Here is a 21561-nt window from a genome sequence, read left to right on the forward strand (position 1 = left end):
TTCTTCTTGTAAATATAATTTTTTTGGGTAAGAGATAACACATAGAAAATCAGGGATGAAAAAGGGAGATACATTTAAGGAGATATTTTCTATAAAGAAGAGAATAATGTGTTTTTTGAAGTGAATGCGTGTGCCAGAAGTAAGAGAAGGAAAAAAACATGTGGAATTAAAATAGGAAAACTATATTTTCACACTCATCATTTTTTCTTACTACACTTCCCAACTTCTTTTAAAAGCAAAATATTATATTTAACTAATAAAAATAAATATAAATAAAAAAAATTTAAAAATAATTTGTAAGGGTATTAAATGAAAGTGGAATAAAGAAAAAGTATCAACATAATATCCATTAAAATATGAGGGTATGCATGTTGTCTTACTCTGAACCTCATACGACAAATATACAACTAAAGGCTAAAACTTTTTCAATTTACTAAATTGCCCTTCTGATATTCTTTCTCATTTCGCTTCAAAACGTCATTACCAGTGTCTACAGTAACAGTTATACCATACCTGTTAATTTTTTATTTTTTGCAACTTTTACTTTGATAACAATTAAGAATTATTATCATCCTCCTCTTCTTCTTTTTTTTTTTCACTCCCTGAGTTGAGCATGTAAAGCCAACCAATAGGCTTATAAAATCTCGAAACTTTTGATCGGTTTAAAATAAATCGATAGTAGTTTTTCATCGCATTATTATATCTACATTAAAAACTACTATATGTGTGGATAATTAAGTTTATCAAACAGTAGAAGATGAAAAATAGAAAGAGAAAACAAGTGGGGAGGAATAGACATCTCAAATGTGAGCCGATCCGATTTATACGGGTCGGTTCATTATGAGTCGGATTGAAAATGAATAACTCTAACCCGACTCATTTTATGGTGAGTCAGAAATTTTGTAATCCAGCTCAACCAATCATAGGTTGGTAGATTAAGTGGGTTGTTTTACCAATTCACATAAAAAAATATTTATTTATTTATTTTTTTGTATTCAAATATTTAAATAAATTTTTAAGTAACTCATGAGATGACAATTATAGTAAAATTAATAACCAATGTCTTGATCATGCTCACCTTCAATATAGGATGAATTGTTTCTAATAAAGTATCCATATAGTCTAAGAAAACATAGTTAATATTACACGTTTTCTGTCATGCTATTCAACAAAATATAAATAAAAAAACTATACATTTTTGTCATGTTAATTTAGACAAAAATTAGTTATAAAACGACTGCTTGAGTAATTTACTATAAAGATTATAGTTAAAGATTAAAGTATAAACATATATAACTTGATAATCAAATTAATTCAAATTAATTAAGCATTCAAACTATTCATATATTATTGAGTAACATTTCTAGCATTTAAAAATATGAAATTGTGAACATATATAATAGGAGTAGTAAATAATTATTAAAAAATTATAAAAAAATGTTGATGGATTAAGTGGGCCAACCCACCTTCAACCCGACTCAAACCTGTTTAACCCGTGGGTTAAGTGAGCCGGGTTAAGTTCAACCCACTTTTGAAAAAAATAAATTTTTCTGAATTCAACCCAACTCAAACCCATGATGAGCCGGATTAGCTCACAAGTTAAAACTCATTTTACCATCTCTACAGAGAAACCACTACTGATTAATAGAGATAGAGAAAAGTTATAAGTAACCTTTAAAATCTTGGAAACGAATATTGTAAGGACAAGATAAGATTCTTATAAGCATATTTAGGAAAGAAGAATACTATGAAATACATTTTTTATAAACTAAATTTAGTTTTGAAAAATTATAAATTAACTTATATATAAATTATTTTTTATTTATGGAAAATAATTTTAATTATTCTCCATGTTTTTACCTAGAGAGGAAGGATGTTTATTTAAGCCAAGGCACTTTACTGGCTGATTCTCAACTTTATTATTTATGCTGTCTGCATTTTCCAGTAAAGAATGCCAATAATTTCAAAAAAAAAAAAATTATGGAAAAAACAAATCGTAAATGTAACTCTCTTTGTATGTGAATCCTAATTGGTTATCCTTCCTGTGAAACATAACTTAATAATCAGGAATGTTTCAGTTTTATTTTAAAAAAGAAAATATTTCGAATTGTGTATTTTCAAATAAAAGAGAAAAAATAATTTTACATTGTATTTTATATTTTAATATCCTAAAAATTATATTTCAAATTATATATTATGTAATGTAAAATTTATATTTTTAATTGTAAAATCTGAAATACACAAAAGCTATACAAAAATTTATGGAAGTGCAAGAAAAATATTTGTGGAGGTGCAGAAAAAAAAGCTGGTAGTTACGTTATTAAAACTTTTTAAATATGGTCTCAATTCGGCAATTGTATATGGGCTTTTTTACTCTGCACCCGATGACTACTATCTGCACTATTATTACTTGTTGCACCATACCGCTGCTGCTATGGCAGCTACCACCTCCAAATACTTATTTGGAAAATCTTGTTTTGAAATGCATATCATATATTTGAAAAAGTTTTTTCTGAATTTTTTTTATTTATATTGCATTTTATATATATTTTAAAGAACTTGTTCGAATAGTTGTTTTCCAAGGATTATATTTTGAAAAATTTTAAAAAATAACTTGGTCTGGAATACTTTCAGAACAGGTAAAAGTATTGTTATGTTAATTACTGAAACATTGTTTGTTATGATATAAATGGCAACGAAGGAGTTGGAAAGCAGGTGGATTTCACAATAATTGTTGATAGTTAGTTTTTTGAAGTTATTTAGTTATTGATGCCAAGGAATTATTGTTTGTCTAATTGTTGACAGAGTTCATTATTTTATTTTATTTTCATGTTAACTCTAAATGAATGTTGTAGGGTTTAATGATCGTGTCTCACGACTTCACCTTTTTTTTAATGTGTATTTACACTATAGGAAACATTCATATCAAATTTAGTGTCTAAGAAGGATTTTCAATATTGGTTGTCTTTTATATATATATATATATATATATATATATATATATATATATATATATATATATATATTCTCTCACATCTTTTGTGAAATTAATAGGTATTTGGTATTTTTAGTAATATTAGAGTTTTAATATGTAAAGTATTATATATCTTAGTGTGAGGAAGTGTATTAAAAATTTCAGAAGTGAAGTTTTAAGTTTAACTCAATCTCACAAAACTAGTTTGTAAGATGTGTAAGGCCCATTAATTTATGGTTCCCTTTTTTGCCCTAAAGTGAAGGGTTGCCCTACAACAGTTGGGCCTAGAGGCTGGCCCATAGATTAAATGTCAAATTCGTGCTGCCTAATCCCCATTTGTCTCATTTTCAGAAACAGATCTAGAACTGTGTCGTCATACTCCGCTGCCGTAAGGAGCTCTGTTAGGGTTACGTTTTCCCGATCGAACAGTGCTCAACTCCGTTTTCATATTCTGCGCAAGTCTCCTTCTAACCCTGCTCGTGGTTTTGCTACTATTTCGCTGGATAACCCTTTTCCCGTGTCTCTCATCTTTTTCCAGCACCTTGAGTCGCTCCTGGTTTTGCCGTTCACCACTGTTTAAGATCGAGGTCTCGTGCTAGTCTTTTCCAGGTAAGGGAAGCTAGGACTCTCAGTTGCTGGTGTTTTTCGCGGTTTTGCCGATTATTTCATGTCTGTATTGGTTGGTGGTCGTTGTGCCCGATTAGGATTGATTTAAGCATGTTTTGGTTTGTGGTTTTGGCTATTGTACGCGAAAACAGTGGCAGGTGCTGGTTTTCTCGCACAAGCTAGCTAATCTCGCCTAGGCGAGATTATTAGAGGCTCGCCCAGGTTTTTTGTCCCTCGAACTGTCGCTTAGGCGACTTGTGTTCTTTTTGAGCGAGGAGTGCTCTCGCCTAGGCGAGAAGGGGCTCGCCTGAGCGAGACCCCGCAGAGCCCCCTGTTCTTTCGTCGCGCCCTCGCCTAGGCGAGCTGGGATTCGCCTGAGCGAGAGGATCCCTCTCGCCTGAGCGAGCCCTGTTAGCTTGGGCAAGGCAGCAGGCAGGTTTTGATGTGGTTGTTAAATGGTTCACTGGTGTGTGGCTTGCTTATTTGACCCAAATGCTTTACTGGAAGGGTTGTGTGATAATGGCATGATTAATGCGTAAATTTGAAATGGAAATGGCACGTGGTTGATGGAATATGAATGAGAAAACGTGAGTTGCATGATTTGTTGATTATACATGATATGTATGTTTTGAGAAATTATTGATTGTGGGTGAAACATGTTTAAAGTATGGGTATGGCATAATTCCATGACTCTTGTAGTGAGAGATCTTGGTGGCGCCTCACCGGTTGAACGTAATTCCATGGACCCTTAAGGGGAGTCCCTGGTGGTGCCTCGACGAAAAGGACGTAATTCCACGGGGGGTTGTGGTGGTGCCTCAGGGCCAGGGCGTAATTCCACGGAGGCCACGTGGTGGTGCCTCCTGTAAGGGTATAATTCCATGAAGGCCTCGCGGTGACGCCTCATTTGTAGGGCATAATTCCATTGTCATGTGGTGGTGCCTCAGATATGGATCCGGATAGTCAAGTCTTATAGTTTTGAAAGGGGGTTTGATATATTATGTGTGGGTTCCCGTCATTTATGCTCGATTCTATGACTGAATGATAATTATTATAATGTATGAATCTTGTGCACTAGCTTAACCTTTTGCTTATTTGTATGGTTGTGTGTGTGGTCTCCCCCCTTTGCAATGATCATCAATTCTATTGATGTGAGCAGATGTGAGAAATCGAGGCAGTGGTAATAACGATGGAGATGCTACAGTGTGATGGTCATGGACAGGTATGAGCTCACTATGGAGCCCTCAGCTGAAGAAGTTATTGTCTATTTACCTTTCTATACAAGAACCGGTGTTGTTGTGTTTCATGTTATTTTGGGGTTAGGCAGTGTTGTGCCACCTTTTTTGTTATGGATATGTTGGGGTACTGTGTACGTACTCTCTGAATATTTAATATATGTGACGTTTATTTAAATTGATTTTTATCTATTTAATTGGAACGCTACAAGATGAGATTTGCATCCTATTTATATACTATAAAATTATTTTATTTCTATAAAGTTGAATTTTTGTTAAAAATGGTCAGAACCATTAAGAATTTAGGCTCAGTTAGTTTTTTTAGTTTGGTGTTGTTTTCTTTGACATGAGTTTTTTCTAGCCTTTTATGCCTCCTTGTATTTTGTTTCTTTATTATTCCTTTTATGGATATTTATGTAATGATAGATGATACTAAAAGTTTTGGAGTGTCAATCCGCTTGGGATGCTACAATTTTATAATAATACCCAATATTATTTATTATTTATTAAAAAAATCAAACATATGATGTTATTAATTATTACTTTAACATATATAGAATAATAAAATTCATTATATTTTGGTAATATAATATACTTTAAATAAAATGAATTTATCATTTTAGTATAAAAATGGTATTTTGTTTTAATAAATGTAAAACGTTTTGCTAAGGGGTCCACAATGTTATTTGACTCGTACTTGTGTTCACAAATAACATTTTTTTTTCACATAGGAAAGCATTTAAAGAGGTCTCTTCATGCATGAAGTTTGAAAAGGCAAAATGGAATTTGGGAAAGAAGAATGGAATACTGGGGACACACGTTACCATCTATTTTAGTTCCAAATTGTGTCGGGTTTCATATTGGGACCAAATTTGGTGACATTAATTCCTATCAAACTAAATAATTAACCCTTTAAACGGATCAATTAAATTTCGCCGACAAATTTGGCATCACAATGAGGAAAGAAAAGTAGATCACACCAATTGGTGTAAAACCACAGTATTCATATGTTGTGATCACTGTTTATTACAAAACAGTAGATGAATTTACCCAACCAAAATAATGTTTTTTGTATGGACAAGTAATGGCTGTCTGCTTTATCAAAATGTTCCTTGATATAGTATTCTCAAAATGTTCCTTAAATATGTTGTCTTCAAATCAATAGACAAATTAGTTGAATCGAGGCTGTAGGATAGGCAATGGGTTAAAGTTGGAAGATGTAATGAATAATTAATATTTTATGTTATCGTTGGTATTTTGTTAGTGGAGAATTGAATACACAATTTCTTTTCCTTTTTTTCATATCTTTCAAACTAATTTTATAGTTTTTGTGAAAAAACAAATTAATCTCATAATTATTTTCACCTTTTATTATAATTTTTATTATTAAACCAAATTTATATTTTCTAAAATTAATTTTCAATTGAAGGTAAAATCAAAGTAAAGTATAATTTGTAGTTTTACAGTTCTTCGTATTGAGCTTGAAAAAATAGGAAAAATTAGTATGATATGTTCAACAGTCTTATATTAATTAAAAATTGTGAATAAAATAATTTATATATATATATATATATATATATATATTATTTTGATATTTTTTAAACAAATAAAACTGTAATAAAATTATAAGTATGAAAACAAATAATATCTTAAAATTGGTAATCAAAACAAAATTCTTATTCCTCTAAACAATGTGGGATTTATTGAGTGCATTAATAAAGATATATTTATATACATTCTAATAAAATAACATAATTGTAACATATTTTTATGTTATTAGGTTTAAATAGACTCAAATTATATGAAAAGTCGTAAGTCACACTATTCTTATCAACAAATTCCCATGATCGGTTTAATTGAAGTGTAGGGTTATTGGTATAGAAAAAAGGGAAAAAAAAATAATTTGTAACTGTTTTCAGTTTATAATTAATTACATATTTTAATGTGTCTAGCTATAGCGTGAATTAAAGAGATGCAATTACTCTTATTGATTTTGTTGTACATCATTAATTTCGTTGAAGATATTCTAAAGCTGGAAGAAAAAATTAAACACGGTTTCACTCATCATTCACATTTTGAAGGATAGATTGAATAATATTTTTCTTTTTATATTTGTTCTGTTGTTATGTAAAAAAAGTGTGTTTATCTATTATTAATTGAATTTACTATAATTAAGTGAAGTTTTTTTTTTCCTTTCCAACATTAGTGAGAGTCCTACTTGATGCACCAATTATTCAAATTTTTCTTTTGTGGTGTGAAGTTAAAGTTTGTCTGATATTAATAGAAGTTGCTTTTAAATAAGCAATCAAATAATGTTATCCTAATACAAATTAACAACAAAAACAATAAGCATGATCATTAATTAAATATCAGAGTTTAGCTTCTAAATATTGAACATAGTTTTAAACTAGTATTGATTAATTACTAGCAAATAAAGAAATACGTTTATATCTTTATTTGTTATCTTATGACTTACGTTTTAGTTAAAGTGCTTTAATTAAACATCTTGTACATGGTCCTATATAGGACGAAAATAGGACGAAAATAAATTCTAAGAGAAAGGATTTTGCTATTTTTCTATTCTGTGTAAAAATATGATTTCACTCCTTTGTTTCATTTTTTTTTTCTCTTACATTCTCTATTAAGCCGAATTAATAAGGACCATAAATGCTTCACCGCATTGAATATAAAATCCTTAGTTTATAGTTATCTCATAAAATAAAGAAAAAGGAGAAGGCCTTTTTTTACTAATTAAAAGTACATGAAGCTGATAGAATTTTTAGAATTTTTGAAAATACGATATATATATATATATATATATATATATATATATATATATATATATATATATATATATATATATATATATATATATATATTATCTTATAGAAAAAACATATTTTTGTATTTTATTAATATATTTTATATATAAAGCAAAATATAATAAATATAAAATATAAAATATTTAAAATATCTGATTTCTAATTTAAAATAATAATAAATTTCTAAAATTAAAATATTTTTTAAAAATTAATTTAAATAAAAAATATTAAGTAATATTCGAAGCAACTTTAAATTTTATCTAGATTTTGCAGATGATGATGAACATTGAATAACGTACACCATAAAATACTGATGGTAAAAAACTGTTTTCAGTTTTTTCTTTTCTTTCAATTCAGATGTTAACTTTTGAATTTGACTATCATAAATATATGTTTTTGAATTAGTTGTATTTATTAGTTTATAATTGAAATTTCGACGCTATATCTCAATTGTTTTAAAACATTTTTTTTTTTTTTGCATTTTTATCATACCAATATAAGTGATTATATAAAAGTCATGTGATCAATGTTGGTATAACAGTGTAAGTATCACTTCCACACTATTTTCTCCAAGAAACTTTCAAAGCAAACAAGTGTGCTTATTAACAACTGTGATTAAGCACTAATTTCTCGTTGACCAAGGTTCCCCCACCCACTGCGCTGTTAGTGGCCGCAATCATGCTTAAACTCAAACTTAATTTTTCAGGTGAATTATTTATATTATATGTAGCTCGGATATAGATACGGATACCATACGAACATAGATATGGAGATATAGTTAGATTGAAAAATATAGGATACGGAATACAGTGTATATACATGTTAAATTTGAAACGATCAACTAACACATTGTCAACTAATACAAAAATAAATCTATCTAATATCCAATATGCGAAAAATAGTAATAAAATAAAATTTATTTCTTATTTTAATCATCAAAATCATATTAAAGATAAAAAAATATTTTTCAGATTTGACATAATATATCCTACAGGTATCATACGAGTGTCGATATTCAATACGTGTCGAATACAGAACACGCCAAATATAGAAATTAAAAAAAATGACTTTTAAGTTATATATATATAAGCAAGCCATTTTCTTGTTTTAATTTCTTTTTTAACAACTATTTTAAATTGTAAAAGAAAACAACAATAATTATAAATCCGCATCTTCCAACAATAATTAACTCTAAAATTCACTATTATTCTTCTTCTTCTTTTTTGTAAAAATTGAGGATGATAGGAACTATAGTACAATCTACATAATTTACTTTCTATTATTTAAAATATCTTTTTCTAAATCATCTAATAAATTAATTTATTTTACATTTAGTTTTTTTTTTCCATTTCCATCGTTCTTTTATTTTCTTTTTCTAAACCAAATGGAATTGATTAGAGGAAAAAAAAAAAGAGTTTGTTGTTTGAAGTAAGAAATATAATGTTAGAAAAGAAAGTTTGGTAGGTTGAGTGTGTGGGTGGAAGACTCTCAACTCAACTCAAATGTCGTTGACCTTGTTTTGAATTTCCATGTTCAGTGCATGGCAATTACTATTGGATGAAGCAGCTCTCCTTGTTCTCTCCGTAGCCCTTTCATATCACCTTTTTACTATCTGCCACGTGTTTGAAAAAATGCCACGTCAAAGTTGTGAAATGATCGTTCTGAATTACTGCAATATTGGTCAGTGCTGCATTTAATGTTTCTAGCCCCTTACCTGTGAGCCGCACCATTTGTTTTCTTGCGGTTAGCCATAAATTTTGCATCACTTCTTCGAAGCATGGCATGTCCAAAGCTGTTTTATCAAAGTTGTTGAGTCCATTAAGTAGCGGTCACCATCAGAACCCGCCTCAACACAAGTGTAGCAGTAACCAAAAAGTACTCGCACCACCACAACCACCTTCGTCTCTTCGCTTCAAAGTGCTTTAATTAGCCTCACCTACAATTTCACGCTGCCTTCCATTTTTATACCCTCCATGCATTCTTCACCTATTGATCATCATCTCCTCCAATAACCCTTTCTTCCTCTCTTTCTCTCTCTTTCTCTCTCCCAAAAATGGTGACACTTTCTTTCTATGATCGCCTTACCTTCACTGCCTTGGCCCTCTTCGTATCAGGCCTCATTTTGTTCCTCATTCGCAGAACCAAATCCAAGAAGTTGAACCTTCCGCCAGGACCCCCCGGATGGCCTATTGTGGGGAACCTTTTCCAAGTTGCTCGTTCTGGGAAGCCTTTCTTTGAGTATGTGAACGATGTGAGGCTCAAATATGGCTCAATCTTCACCCTCAAGATGGGGAAGAGGACCATGATCATCCTCACCGAAGCAAAGCTCGTCCACGAGGCCATGATTCAAAAGGGGGCAACATATGCCACAAGGCCTCCTGAGAACCCCACCAGAACCATCTTCAGTGAGAACAAGTTCACCGTTAATGCGGCTCTGTATGGCCCCGTTTGGAAGGCTCTCAGGAGGAACATGGTGCAGAACATGCTGAGCTCCACCAGGCTCAAGGAGTTTCGCACTGTGAGGGACAACGCAATGGACAAGCTCATCAAAAGGCTCAAGGATGAAGCGGAGAACAACAGCGGGGTCGTTTGGGTGCTCAAAGATGCCAGGTTTGCTGTGTTTTGCATACTTGTGGCTATGTGTTTTGGTCTAGAGATGGATGAGAAAACAGTGGAGAGAATAGACCAGGTTATGAAGAATGTTTTAATCACCTTGGATCCCAGAATTGATGACTATCTTCCCATCCTAAGCCCCTTTTTCTCAAAGCAAAGAAAGAGAGCATTGGAGGTGCGTAGAGAACAGATTGAGTTTCTAGCCCCTATTATTGAGCAGAGAAGAAGGGCAATCCAAAACCCAGGGTCAGATAACACTGCCACAACATTTTCCTACCTGGACACACTCTTTGATCTGAAAATTGATGGGAAGAAATCAGCACCCTCGGATGCTGAATTGGTGACACTGTGCTCAGAGTTTCTTAATGGAGGCACGGACACAACAGCCACAGCGGTTGAATGGGGTATAGCACAGCTCATAGCGAACCCTGAGGTTCAGACAAAGCTGTATGAAGAAATTAAGAGGACGGTGGGGGAAAAGAAGGTGGATGAAAAGGACGTTGAGAAAATGCCTTACCTACATGCTGTGGTGAAGGAACTCCTAAGGAAGCACCCTCCAACACACTTTGTACTCACACATGCTGTCACAGAGCCTACCACTCTGGGAGGGTATGACATACCCGTTGATGCAAATGTTGAGGTGTTCACTCCAGCCATTGCTGAGGACCCCAAATTTTGGTCCAACCCTGAGAAATTTGACCCTGAGAGGTTCATCTCTGGGGGAGAGGAAGCAGACATAACTGGGGTCACAGGGGTGAAGATGATACCATTTGGGGTTGGGAGAAGAATATGCCCTGGCTTGGGAATGGCCACAGTGCATATTCACCTCATGATGGCTAGGATGGTGCAGGAGTTTGAATGGGGTGCTTACCCTCCAGAGAAGAAGTTGGATTTCAGTGGCAAGTGGGAGTTCACTGTGGTCATGAAAGAATCTCTAAGAGCAACCATCAAACCAAGAGAAAAACTGCAGTTGTAAAATTTTGCTGCTTCTGGTTTTTACAGATAACATAAAACCTTTATCATCATTAATATTATTACTATTATATATATACATCGTCATGTTTGTGGTTAATTTGCATACAACTGCAAGTTTAATCTCATCTCTGTTGTCTTAATTGGTCTGGTTTGTTCCGAGAAATTTGTTTTGGAGTTGTCACAAAAATGGATCTTTAGTGGATATTTACACTTGTCTTATTTATTATGTGAACATCCTTTTTGAAGAAATCCAGATCTAGTGTAGACATCACCTTTCCCCTTTGGAATGAAGTGAAAGCTTTGTTAGTTTTCTTCTTTTTCCCTTTTGCTGTCAATGAACTAATTGGCAATGGAAGCCATACTACACATATTTAGAGTTTAATTTTTTGGATTATAAAATCTTGTCTGTTTAAGCTTTGCACATTCTTTTAGCATATTCCTTGATGTGGCACTGAAGACATCTCAAATCAAGTAATGTTACTTAATGAAGCATTGTTATAGGAACATACGAACTGAATTTTTTTTACATATATTAATTAAAAATTAATGTATGAGTTCTCAACAGATTACTCCAAATCCTTACAATATGTAATCACTTGTTTGGTTTTGGAGGAAGGTGCTGCAGTTGAAAAGGAGAGTGAGATTTGTTAGACTTAATTGGCATTATATAGTAAAGTTAAGGGGAAAGAATTTGTGGTTAAGGAATTGTTGAAAAAGGAAGTTGGTAATGAATGAATCCACTTTTGTTGGCTTTAAATTCGTATGAGTCCGGAAAGTGATGTGCAAGTAGCAGGAGCATAGTAGAAGACTGAGACGATTTGGACATAGAAATAACAGAGAAAGCAATGGTTGAAGAAGACAAATAACTGCCATGTTAAACGTTTTGCAGAGATGTTATGTACTTAGCTCCCTCTCTCTGCCTCTGCCAATCAATACACACACGTCACACCTATGCATAGTTAATGCATGTCTCATGCTTCGGATTTTTTAACACGGACAGACAATAAAGATTTAACATTAAGAACCATGATACCGTATTTGTCTTATAATTTTAAGGTTCAAGGTTTACACTTAGTGTGTTATCTTTAACCTACCCCAGTTAAGGTCTTCAAACAATTTTCCTATTTCTACTTAAACCAGACTTTGAACATCTTTTTTAAACTCTCCAACTAAGTATGCAAAACGTTGAAAGAATAGATGTTTTTCTGCAAAAAATTACATAGAAAAGTTTCGAGCAGTGAACAAACATACCAAGAAATAATGAATAATGAAAACCTTGAAGCGTGTGGGGTTAGAATGGTCCACACACTCTGCGTTACATTGTACTTTTACGGGTTGGGCAGTGCGCAGAGTGGACCGAAGATTCACCGTCACTCAAATTCCCAACTAATATTACATTACATCCCCCTCGGTCAACCTCAGCCTCTCCTATGAAGCTATATATGATATCACCCACTTTTATGATTTTAGATTTCAAACTAAACTAAAAACCGATTCATTCAATTTTTCTTTCTAATTTAGCTTTACTTCTTGTTTATAACAAGAATGAAGTTAGGATCGTTGGGTCATGAGAGCGATGGGTTCTTTTCAATCCTTCAATACTTTTCTTCCGGCGAAACGGTTAGGTGGCGCTGGACGTAGATATTTATTGTGTTCAATTAGATTTTACATACAATTTTATAATATCTAATTTTGTTATTCTTGGCACTGCGTTAAATATTGTGGACAACTTTTTTAGTATTATTAAATATACTATGGACTTTTTATTAAAAAAAAATCTCGTAACTGTATAATAAATTATCATCAAGATAAATCTGATAAAATAAAACATTATTAAGGATACATCTATGTAATTAATGGTGACAAAGTCGTGTCTTATCCCATCTGATAGCGATTAATACTTTTAAACTAAATTTACGTGAATACTCAAATCAATTTATTTATTGCATGTCGATATGTATTGATAAAGTCTACGAAACTCATAAATAACCCTCATGCTATGCTATAAGTGAACACACACACCAAAAACATACATATATATATATATATATATATATATATATATATATATATATATATATATATATATATATATATATATATATATAAATAAGAGTAGCTTATTGTTCACAATTTATTTTTTGCTAAAACATATTAAAATTTCAGAATACTTATTTTCTAAGCATTCATTAACACAATGGTCCACCATTTATTACGTGTAATTCAGAGAATTTAAGTAATGTACTTCGTAAAAATTATCCCAAATCTAGCATGTATGTTTTTTGTAGTGGTTTAGATTAGATGTAATGGAAACCGATATATTTATTATTTGGCTGAAAATAATTATATCGAGGAAGGAAGATATTTTCTCTCCTTATGTTTTTCCTTCCTATATTGAGTAGAGGAATAATAAGATGACATGACAGATCACCCATCCATGTAGATATTGTTTGAAATTATTCCAAGATTTTTGCATCGAGTATAATATATATATATATATATATATATATATATATATATATATATATATATATATATATATATATATATATATATATAAACTATCTTATATATTTATTTCTTTCTAAGTTTGAATTTATTAAATAATTTTATATTAATTTTATTATTACTAATTTCGTACCGTATTTATATTTTACTATTTTTACGTTTTTTTATGATTACTTAAATTTTGTATTAATATTTATATAATTATAATTTTTTATGTATTTAATATTGGATAATTATGTATATTGACATTAAATATTTATTAATATATGTTTTTCTCTTATGATTTTTATCTTTTGTAAAATTATTATTTAATTAATATTTAAAATAATTAAAAGATAAGTAAGGACAAAAATACTAATATATTTACAAATAGGATAAAAGTTCTATATTCATTAAATATAAAATAACGAAATGAAATTAAATATCTATATTGGGATGTCAACGGGTAGGGTACGGGTAGTAGCTCTCCCGTACCCTACTCGCTGGATAAATATTCGCTCCGTACCTGTATCCATATCCGTCGGGTATCCGTTATGCGGGTACTCGTCTATTTTTTTCATATCCGCGGATATCTACGAGTACCCGTGGGTATTTACAAAAATATTTAAAAAAATAAATATTTACCCATAATTAGTGCTTAGATCAACAAGTCTCCTTCCTCCGATTGATTCTTGAAAAACAAACAAATAAAAAATCACTATCAATTTATATTGTAGTTTATTTTTGAATAGAATATTAAAGAAATTACTAACTTCATCAATGTCTATCTCTTGCAACATTGTATAAAGTTTCATGGTTGTCCAATTTTAATCTAGAAGAGTCTTAAAACATAAGAAGTTCAGTAAAAATTTCTAACAATCACTTAATTAAAATATCTAAGTAAAAATGTTAATTTCTTTACTTTCCATGTTGGTCCATAACCAGTCTTAGAGACACATCAATGCCTCTACAGTATATGGAAGTAATTTACTCATTTGTGGGGTAAGAATCTGACCACCATTATTGAATGAAGACAATATATATATATATATATATATATATATATATATATATATATATATATATATATATATATATATATATATATATATATATATATATATATATATAAGGATAAAGTTTAGCGGGTACGGGTATCCACGGGTACGGATACTATGATACCCATACCCGCAGGTAATGGGTATCCAATCTTAATATCCATTTTCTACCCGTTGCGGGTTTTATCCGCAGATATCCGCGGATACGAATTTTTTTGACATCTCTAATTGCCATATTTCATAAATAGTAAATGTACCAGTTTATACATACACTACATTTCATTATAAAATTTTGACCGTGGTTTCTAATTACTAATATCTTTAAAATATTTATTAGGGCACTTTTAACGTGGTTTCTAATGCAAAAAAGTTATATTTTTCAATGGGTTGTTAATGCAATGGAAGTATAAATTTAATGGCATATACCTTCTTACATATAAGAATTGTTTTTTTTTTTTATTGAAACAATGTTGTTGAGAGAGAAATGAGTTTGAATTGTTGAAAGAGTTTATTGTGAGAGTTGAATAAAAGGTGGTAAAAAATTGTTGGAAGAGTAGCATAGTTGCATCATTAAAAATAGAAACAGAAGTAAGAGAAATCCTGTGGGCTAAGGAAGTAAGTTGTGGGCGATGAAGTTTTGTTGGTTGGAAGTGTGAGGTTCTAATTAATGGTGAGAGGGTGAAGAAACATCTTCACTGTGGACCACTTTCTCCTAACTTTCCCACCATTAACTCTACCCTTATAAACACAAACAACTTTACCATTTCATAACACAGTACAATATTTTTCTATGTAATCAAAATAAATATAACAATTAATTATAATTTATAGAAATAAATATTAACTTCGTTAGTATGGTCAGTGTCATTAGTTATTGCTTAGATTGACGTTGCAATTACTGTTATAATTAAAAAATAAATTTTATGTATCTTTAATATTATTGGGTACGGTGACATCCTCACAAAATCTTATTATTAATTGATAGGTGTATAATCATTCAGGTCTAACAATACCGATTTAACATGATCTAAGTTTAACATTTTAAATTTAAATTTAATGTTAAATATATTTTTAATCTTTTTAAGTCTGAGTGAATTTTGGAATTAGTCTATTTTGAAACTTTAGACTAATTTAGTCCTTTACGTGAATTTACTTGATGTTTTTTTGAAACAATTCGAAATACGTGAATTTAGTTTTTTTAATCCAATTTTGTTAAGTTTATTTGATGTTTCGTACACATTTCAGGATTGAATTTGAGTTGTTTATACTATTTGACATATTTTTGCTTTAATATAAAGTCAAATACTATCCTGAAACGTGCTTGAAATGTCAAATAAACTTAACAAAATTTGATTAAAAAGACTAAATTCACGTATGTTGATAAATGAAAGATCAAATTGGTCCAACGTTTCAAAATAAACTAATTCCAAAATTCAGTCAAAGTTAAAGAAAAAATATATATTTAACCTTTAAATTTATATTCAACACTTTCACATTTCGAATTAGACAGGATTAAAATGATCGAAAAAAAGAAGTAAGTAAAGTTGGAGATAAAAAAAAAGTGAGGTGACATCAAAATTATATTTTGAAGGAAAAATTTACTTTTATAGTTAATAATTTTGAGTTGGATGAAATAACAGAAAGTTTAGAATATTGATATTTTGACCTATTATTTTTTTATCACTTTTAATTCATTACTTTAATTATCTTTAAATTATCACATTATATTATTATAAAAATTAAAAATAAATAATTGAACGATGATTGAAATAATATATTAAAGAAAAACGAAAATAAAATTATCATTATTCAAAAGTTTAATCCAACCCATATCCAACCTCCGCATTTATCCATATAATTTACACATTTAAATCGAATTTACTTACAACTAACCAATTCTTTTTTTCCTTTTCGAATTTTATCGTTTCGTACGGTTTAAACACTTTTGCTCAGGCCTACCTACGGGACTCGACTTTGATCCATACGGACTAGGATAAAAAAAAAGTTTATGTGGGTATAAAATTCAAGAAAAAGAAGTCTAACGACCAAAGTTGATCGATCAATTATTTTTTAAAGTAAAATATTTTATTTAAAATAAATAATATTCATTTAAGAAAATATTTATATACATAAGAAGTATCTCTTTAATCTTAATCTACATCAATATTAACATAATTGGCATAGATTATGTCATATCAACTTGGATTAAGATGTATCTGAATACGTGCTTTTCATTATTAAAATGTGATTTAATTTTGTAGACAGTTTAGACCCTACAACACCGTCTAACCAACTTATCATTATTAAAAGTAATAATAGCACTTTTAATGTTTATATATTATAATTTATTTTATATAGATTTTTCTTTTCATTATCAGTCTATTAAACTATTTTAGAATCTATCATAACCAAAAAAATTCAACATAAAATAAGTTTTTCTAACAATGTTGATCTAATATGTGGTTAAGCTTAAAAAGGGCTATAGCTAGCAAGTAAACTAGGTTTAGACTTTAAGTATGCCAAACTTATTTAAACAAAATCTTTTCCACCCGTATCACAAAAGAAAGTGAAGAGGCCCACAAAAAGAGTTTGTGATTCCTCCCTTTAAAACCGCTCTTCTAGATTGATCCTTTCCCCAGTCACAACTATATTTTCACAAGAAACTATGGATCATAGTTATGGCACCTTCCTTAAAATATAAAGGAGAAAAATCACCAACTGAACCTGATTAAAAAAACTATTGTTACAAAAGTCAATTGTTGGATATGAAGTCAAGATACATTAATTGAACAGCATGGCTTGAATTGATACAAAGGTTTGTTGGGGAAGAACACAGCTAAAGCTCCACCTGATCTTCAACTAATTACAATTAAAAAGGGAAAAGAGAGAAATAGAGATAGAATTGAAATACTATTTAGTATCAACAAATTCTAGAAGAATCTAGATTCTCTGTTGAGTTTTTAGTACTGTTTCTACTAATCCTTTCAAAATGCAATGACATTTGTATATTAAAAAAGTTTTTAATATATTTTAAAACATCAAACTCAGTGTCTATATGTCTATCTTGAAAACTCAAGAAAAAATCGACACAAAATTCAGTAAATAATCCAAATTTCCAAATTTCACGACAAGATAGGAGAAACAGTAAAAAGCGGCTCAGGGGAGGAAGGGGTGTTCTCTGCTATATATACAGTAAAAGATATTAACCATCCATTCAACCTGCTAAAGCATTTCACATTTTCAATCCAGTAACTTTTGTACTAAATGTGTGATTTGAAAGTATGATAGTGAAGCTATGATTTCCATGAAAACAATCAATTCTGGAAGTTTGATGGACTCTCTACATGCTTCTTCCCTTCATCTTTAACGAAGTCACCCTCACTTAAACATATGATGTTGTCTAATGAAACTGCTCCACCAACCTCAGATGGAAAATGATCTTCTTCTACAGGATTCACCCCATGGTTGTCAGGGGTTCTTGATGATAATCCATTATCATCCATCATACACTGATAATGTTGCGTGTCAAAGGATTCTATTCCAGGTTGCAAAGCAGAGCTGAACAAGGGTTGCATTAACCACTTTCTATCTGGAAATTCGCGCAACGATATTCGACAAACAGGACATGTGGAATTCTGCTGCAGCCATAGATCTATGCAGGTCACATGGAAGGAGTGTCCACAAAAAGGGAGAATACGCAGCATATCCTCACCTTGGTATTCTGAGAGGCACACTGTGCATCTACAAAAACAATGAAATTGAACGTTCAAAACAAGGAGATTATTATCTGAATGAGAAATGTTATCAATAATCTCATATGTGAAACTTCATGAGAAAACCTAAAGCACTCTCCTCAGTTAAGTTCCTTACAGCATAAACCACACAAAAAAACTTCATACCATTTTGTATCCTTTGTAAGAATTATAGGAAACCATTGGGGTCAACCACTTCCGAAGCTGTATTTAACTTTCCAAATTTGTGGTATGATTAGATGGCACTGTCATCCCACAAGTTTTGCCTACATAACTGTCTTTTTGTCGTAATGTGTCAAGGTTATTAAAGGATCATCAGTATATAATAACCTTCCAGACATTACGACAAGAGGTAGTTAGTAGACAAATCTTGTGGGAGATTAGTACAACTAATTCATATCATAAATAGTTTTTGTAAGATTTGTTGATATGACTATGCCATGATAAAATTAGTCATGAGAGGATCCATTCCCATGGCATACACGTATAGAGTAAAGAAATTCACTCTATCATAAGCTTCTTTTGCAGGAAAACAACAAAAGTGATGGTGATAGAACAATCTAAGTAAGACTCTGACAAGAGTTAGCCAATGGAAACTATTATCATATAACTTTCTCATGAGTCATGACAGATACATACGTTTTCAAATTAAAGAACATACGAGATGTCAAAGTTCGTACTGATGCATAATAACATACTGATGCCTAACATGACCTTATTTGGAGAAGACTTACCATTAGAAACCACAGAAAAAAAGAAAAAGGCTATGGGATTGACACCTTCATTACAAATTCCTGTGCATGCAATTCTTTTTTAACTTAACTACTGAAATAGGCATAAACTACCTTATGCTATTTTGCCATAAGAGTATCATACAGTAATGAATATATAAATGAGAAACAGATATTCAAACATACTGAGAATTTTCTGCTGCAGCAAAAAACTTGTCACTGAACTTCTTTGTTGGAAATTTGGCTACAGTCACGCGTTCGAGACCATGGGAACCCCGCTCCACCTAAACACGGGAAAAAGGTCTAATTGATAATAAATCCAATTCAAATAAAATGACATCATATTTATTAGGAAAACAACACAAAGCTTGCACTGCATCAATTTACATATATAAATAAATAAAAAATTCAGTTGCTATGTTATATCAGTGTAAAGTGTAAAAATCTGTATGCCATATATATGTCATGATTAGTATCACTTTTAAGATAATTATTATAAATTTAACAAAAATATTTTGTAATTGGATGATAATGCAAAACCCTTTACACTGCCATGTGCATGGTCTATGCGTATCAAAAATGGAAAAATAATATAAATAAGGGGCATAGACCATTTAATCAAAAAGTGGAGAAATTTCTTTTACTCTGTCAACCAACTAACAGAAATTGTGCTAAATTTGTTGACTTTCACATGAATCACCTTGAGAGTCATAACATAACTTCAAATTATTTGAGAGAGTAATTTTTTACGCCAACAGTGGATAGTGGATAAAACTTAAACTCCAAAAAATAATGATACTAACAGCAGAAATTTTAAGATTAACTTGAAAACTGAAAAAATGTGCACCATGCTGAGATTGGATCTGGAGACAATAGGAAAGGATCTCCTTGCAGCATTCAAGTGAATTCGAGCACATATGAGCCTGGTGCAGACGAAAACAATGAACATGGTGCTCACCGCAAACCCAATCACAGTCATCACCAGGTTAATCCCAGAAGAAATCATTTTGCAAAATAAAAAAAAAAAATCCCAAATTGATAAAGAACCCTCCAATTTCAGATTCCAGCCGAAAAGGCCCCAGTTGAACAGTGAACACTAACAGACACCGCCAGCAACTTCCTCCATGGGTTTCAGATGAGAATCCGAAGTGAGCTACACGCGCTGGCACTAAAGATGCATGCTTTTCTGGGTGGGTATGGAGGTGAAAGGTGAATCAGATAATGGTGGTGTGAGAGGGTGAGAATTGGGACTGTTGTATTGTCCCAGAGACAGAGAGAAAGCAAACCCTAGAAGGCATGGTGGGTGAGTTGGTGAAGAGTGAGAGTGAGAAAGGGGTGAAAGATCTAAGGGTAATGATTGCTATGATCAAGATTTTTTAGATCTAAATCAAGTTTTGAAGTACTGTTCTTTGGCTATGGAACAAAGAAGATGAAGGATGATGACTCACTGGGGTGTTGTAGACTTTTTTACTTCATTAAGAAGAGTGTTGTGCTAACATAAATATTTTTATATTATCATCTAATTTACATTTGACCAAGGAGATGTGAATGAACTATACAAATTTAATTTAATTGATGGTATTTAACTTTTTTTCATATAAATTAAATTGGATTTATATATGGGAAGTAAAAATAATAATAAAAGATACAAAGAAAATATATTAAAAACTAAAAACTTTAAAATCTATAATATGAAAATAATATGCTAATCAATATGTATAATTAATTACCCATGTTTGTAAATGTTTAATTATTATTTATGTATATATAATTAATCGTGTTTGCAATTGTAATTAAATAATATTATTAATATTTTTTAATATATTTTATTATATATGATAAAATGAATAATTAAAATAAAAGCATTAAAATAATCAATAAATAAATTTATTACTTTGTTAGTATACGTTTTATATTATGACAAAGGTAAAATTGAAAAAAAAACGAAAAAAAAACAATAAGTTAATTAATTTAATTTTTTATGTTTACTTTAACATTTTCTTTCTAAATATAATTTACTTTTAAAGTTTTATGATAAATTTATATTTTAAATTTCACTTACATTTTCAGAAAAAAAAAACAAATTAAAGTGTTCTTAAAGATTTATTTTCTAAATATGTTAATATATAATTAAATTTAATTTAATTTCCTCATATTTTTTTTCTTAATTGAACAATTTCACTTTTCCTTATCCTACCATTCTTCTTCTTCTTCTTCTTTTTCATTTTCTACTCTTGTCAATTCAAACAAAATTATAAAATCAATTTTTTTGGTATACACAAAAGTTTCATGTATATGATGTCGAGTCAAA

General features: G+C 30.7%; 2 protein-coding genes across 2 annotated transcripts; one reads left to right on the forward strand and one right to left on the reverse strand.

Moving 5' to 3' along the window:
• The first annotated feature begins 9386 nt into the window (after window positions 1-9386).
• On the forward strand, window positions 9387-11528 carry LOC114189475 (cytochrome P450 77A3). The gene has a single exon (XM_028078037.1). The coding sequence runs from the start codon at window positions 9688-9690 to the stop codon at window positions 11221-11223; it is 1536 nt and encodes a 511-aa protein (XP_027933838.1). The 5' UTR covers window positions 9387-9687; the 3' UTR covers window positions 11224-11528.
• Window positions 11529-17861: 6333 nt separating this feature from the next.
• Window positions 17862-20715, reverse strand: LOC114192594 (RING-H2 finger protein ATL8-like). The gene is made up of 3 exons (XM_028082367.1): window positions 20098-20715; window positions 19437-19534; window positions 17862-18508 (listed from the first exon to the last, which is right to left on the reverse strand). The coding sequence occupies exons 1-3, from the start codon at window positions 20254-20256 to the stop codon at window positions 18082-18084; spliced, it is 684 nt and encodes a 227-aa protein (XP_027938168.1). The 5' UTR covers window positions 20257-20715; the 3' UTR covers window positions 17862-18081.
• Between the last annotated feature and the right edge of the window lie 846 nt (window positions 20716-21561).

The sequence above is a fragment of the Vigna unguiculata genome, chromosome 7 (assembly GCF_004118075.2).
Source record: "Vigna unguiculata cultivar IT97K-499-35 chromosome 7, ASM411807v1, whole genome shotgun sequence".
Lineage (NCBI taxonomy): Eukaryota > Viridiplantae > Streptophyta > Magnoliopsida > Fabales > Fabaceae > Vigna > Vigna unguiculata.

What these genes read in the sequence shown, in the direction of transcription:
- LOC114192594 (XM_028082367.1), bottom strand. Translation starts at nt 20,256, where the DNA reads ATGATTTCTTCTGGGATTAACCTGGTGATGACTGTGATTGGGTTTGCG. An exon ending in CCAGATCCAATCTCAGCATG is followed by an intron (nt 19,535 to 20,097) that starts GTGCACATTTTT and finishes TCCCGTGTTTAG; the next exon opens with GTGGAGCGGGGTTCCCATGG. An exon ending in GCTGCAGCAGAAAATTCTCA is followed by an intron (nt 18,509 to 19,436) that starts GTATGTTTGAAT and finishes TTGTTTTTGTAG; the next exon opens with ATGCACAGTGTGCCTCTCAG.
- LOC114189475 (XM_028078037.1), top strand. Translation starts at nt 9,688, where the DNA reads ATGGTGACACTTTCTTTCTATGATCGCCTTACCTTCACTGCCTTGGCC.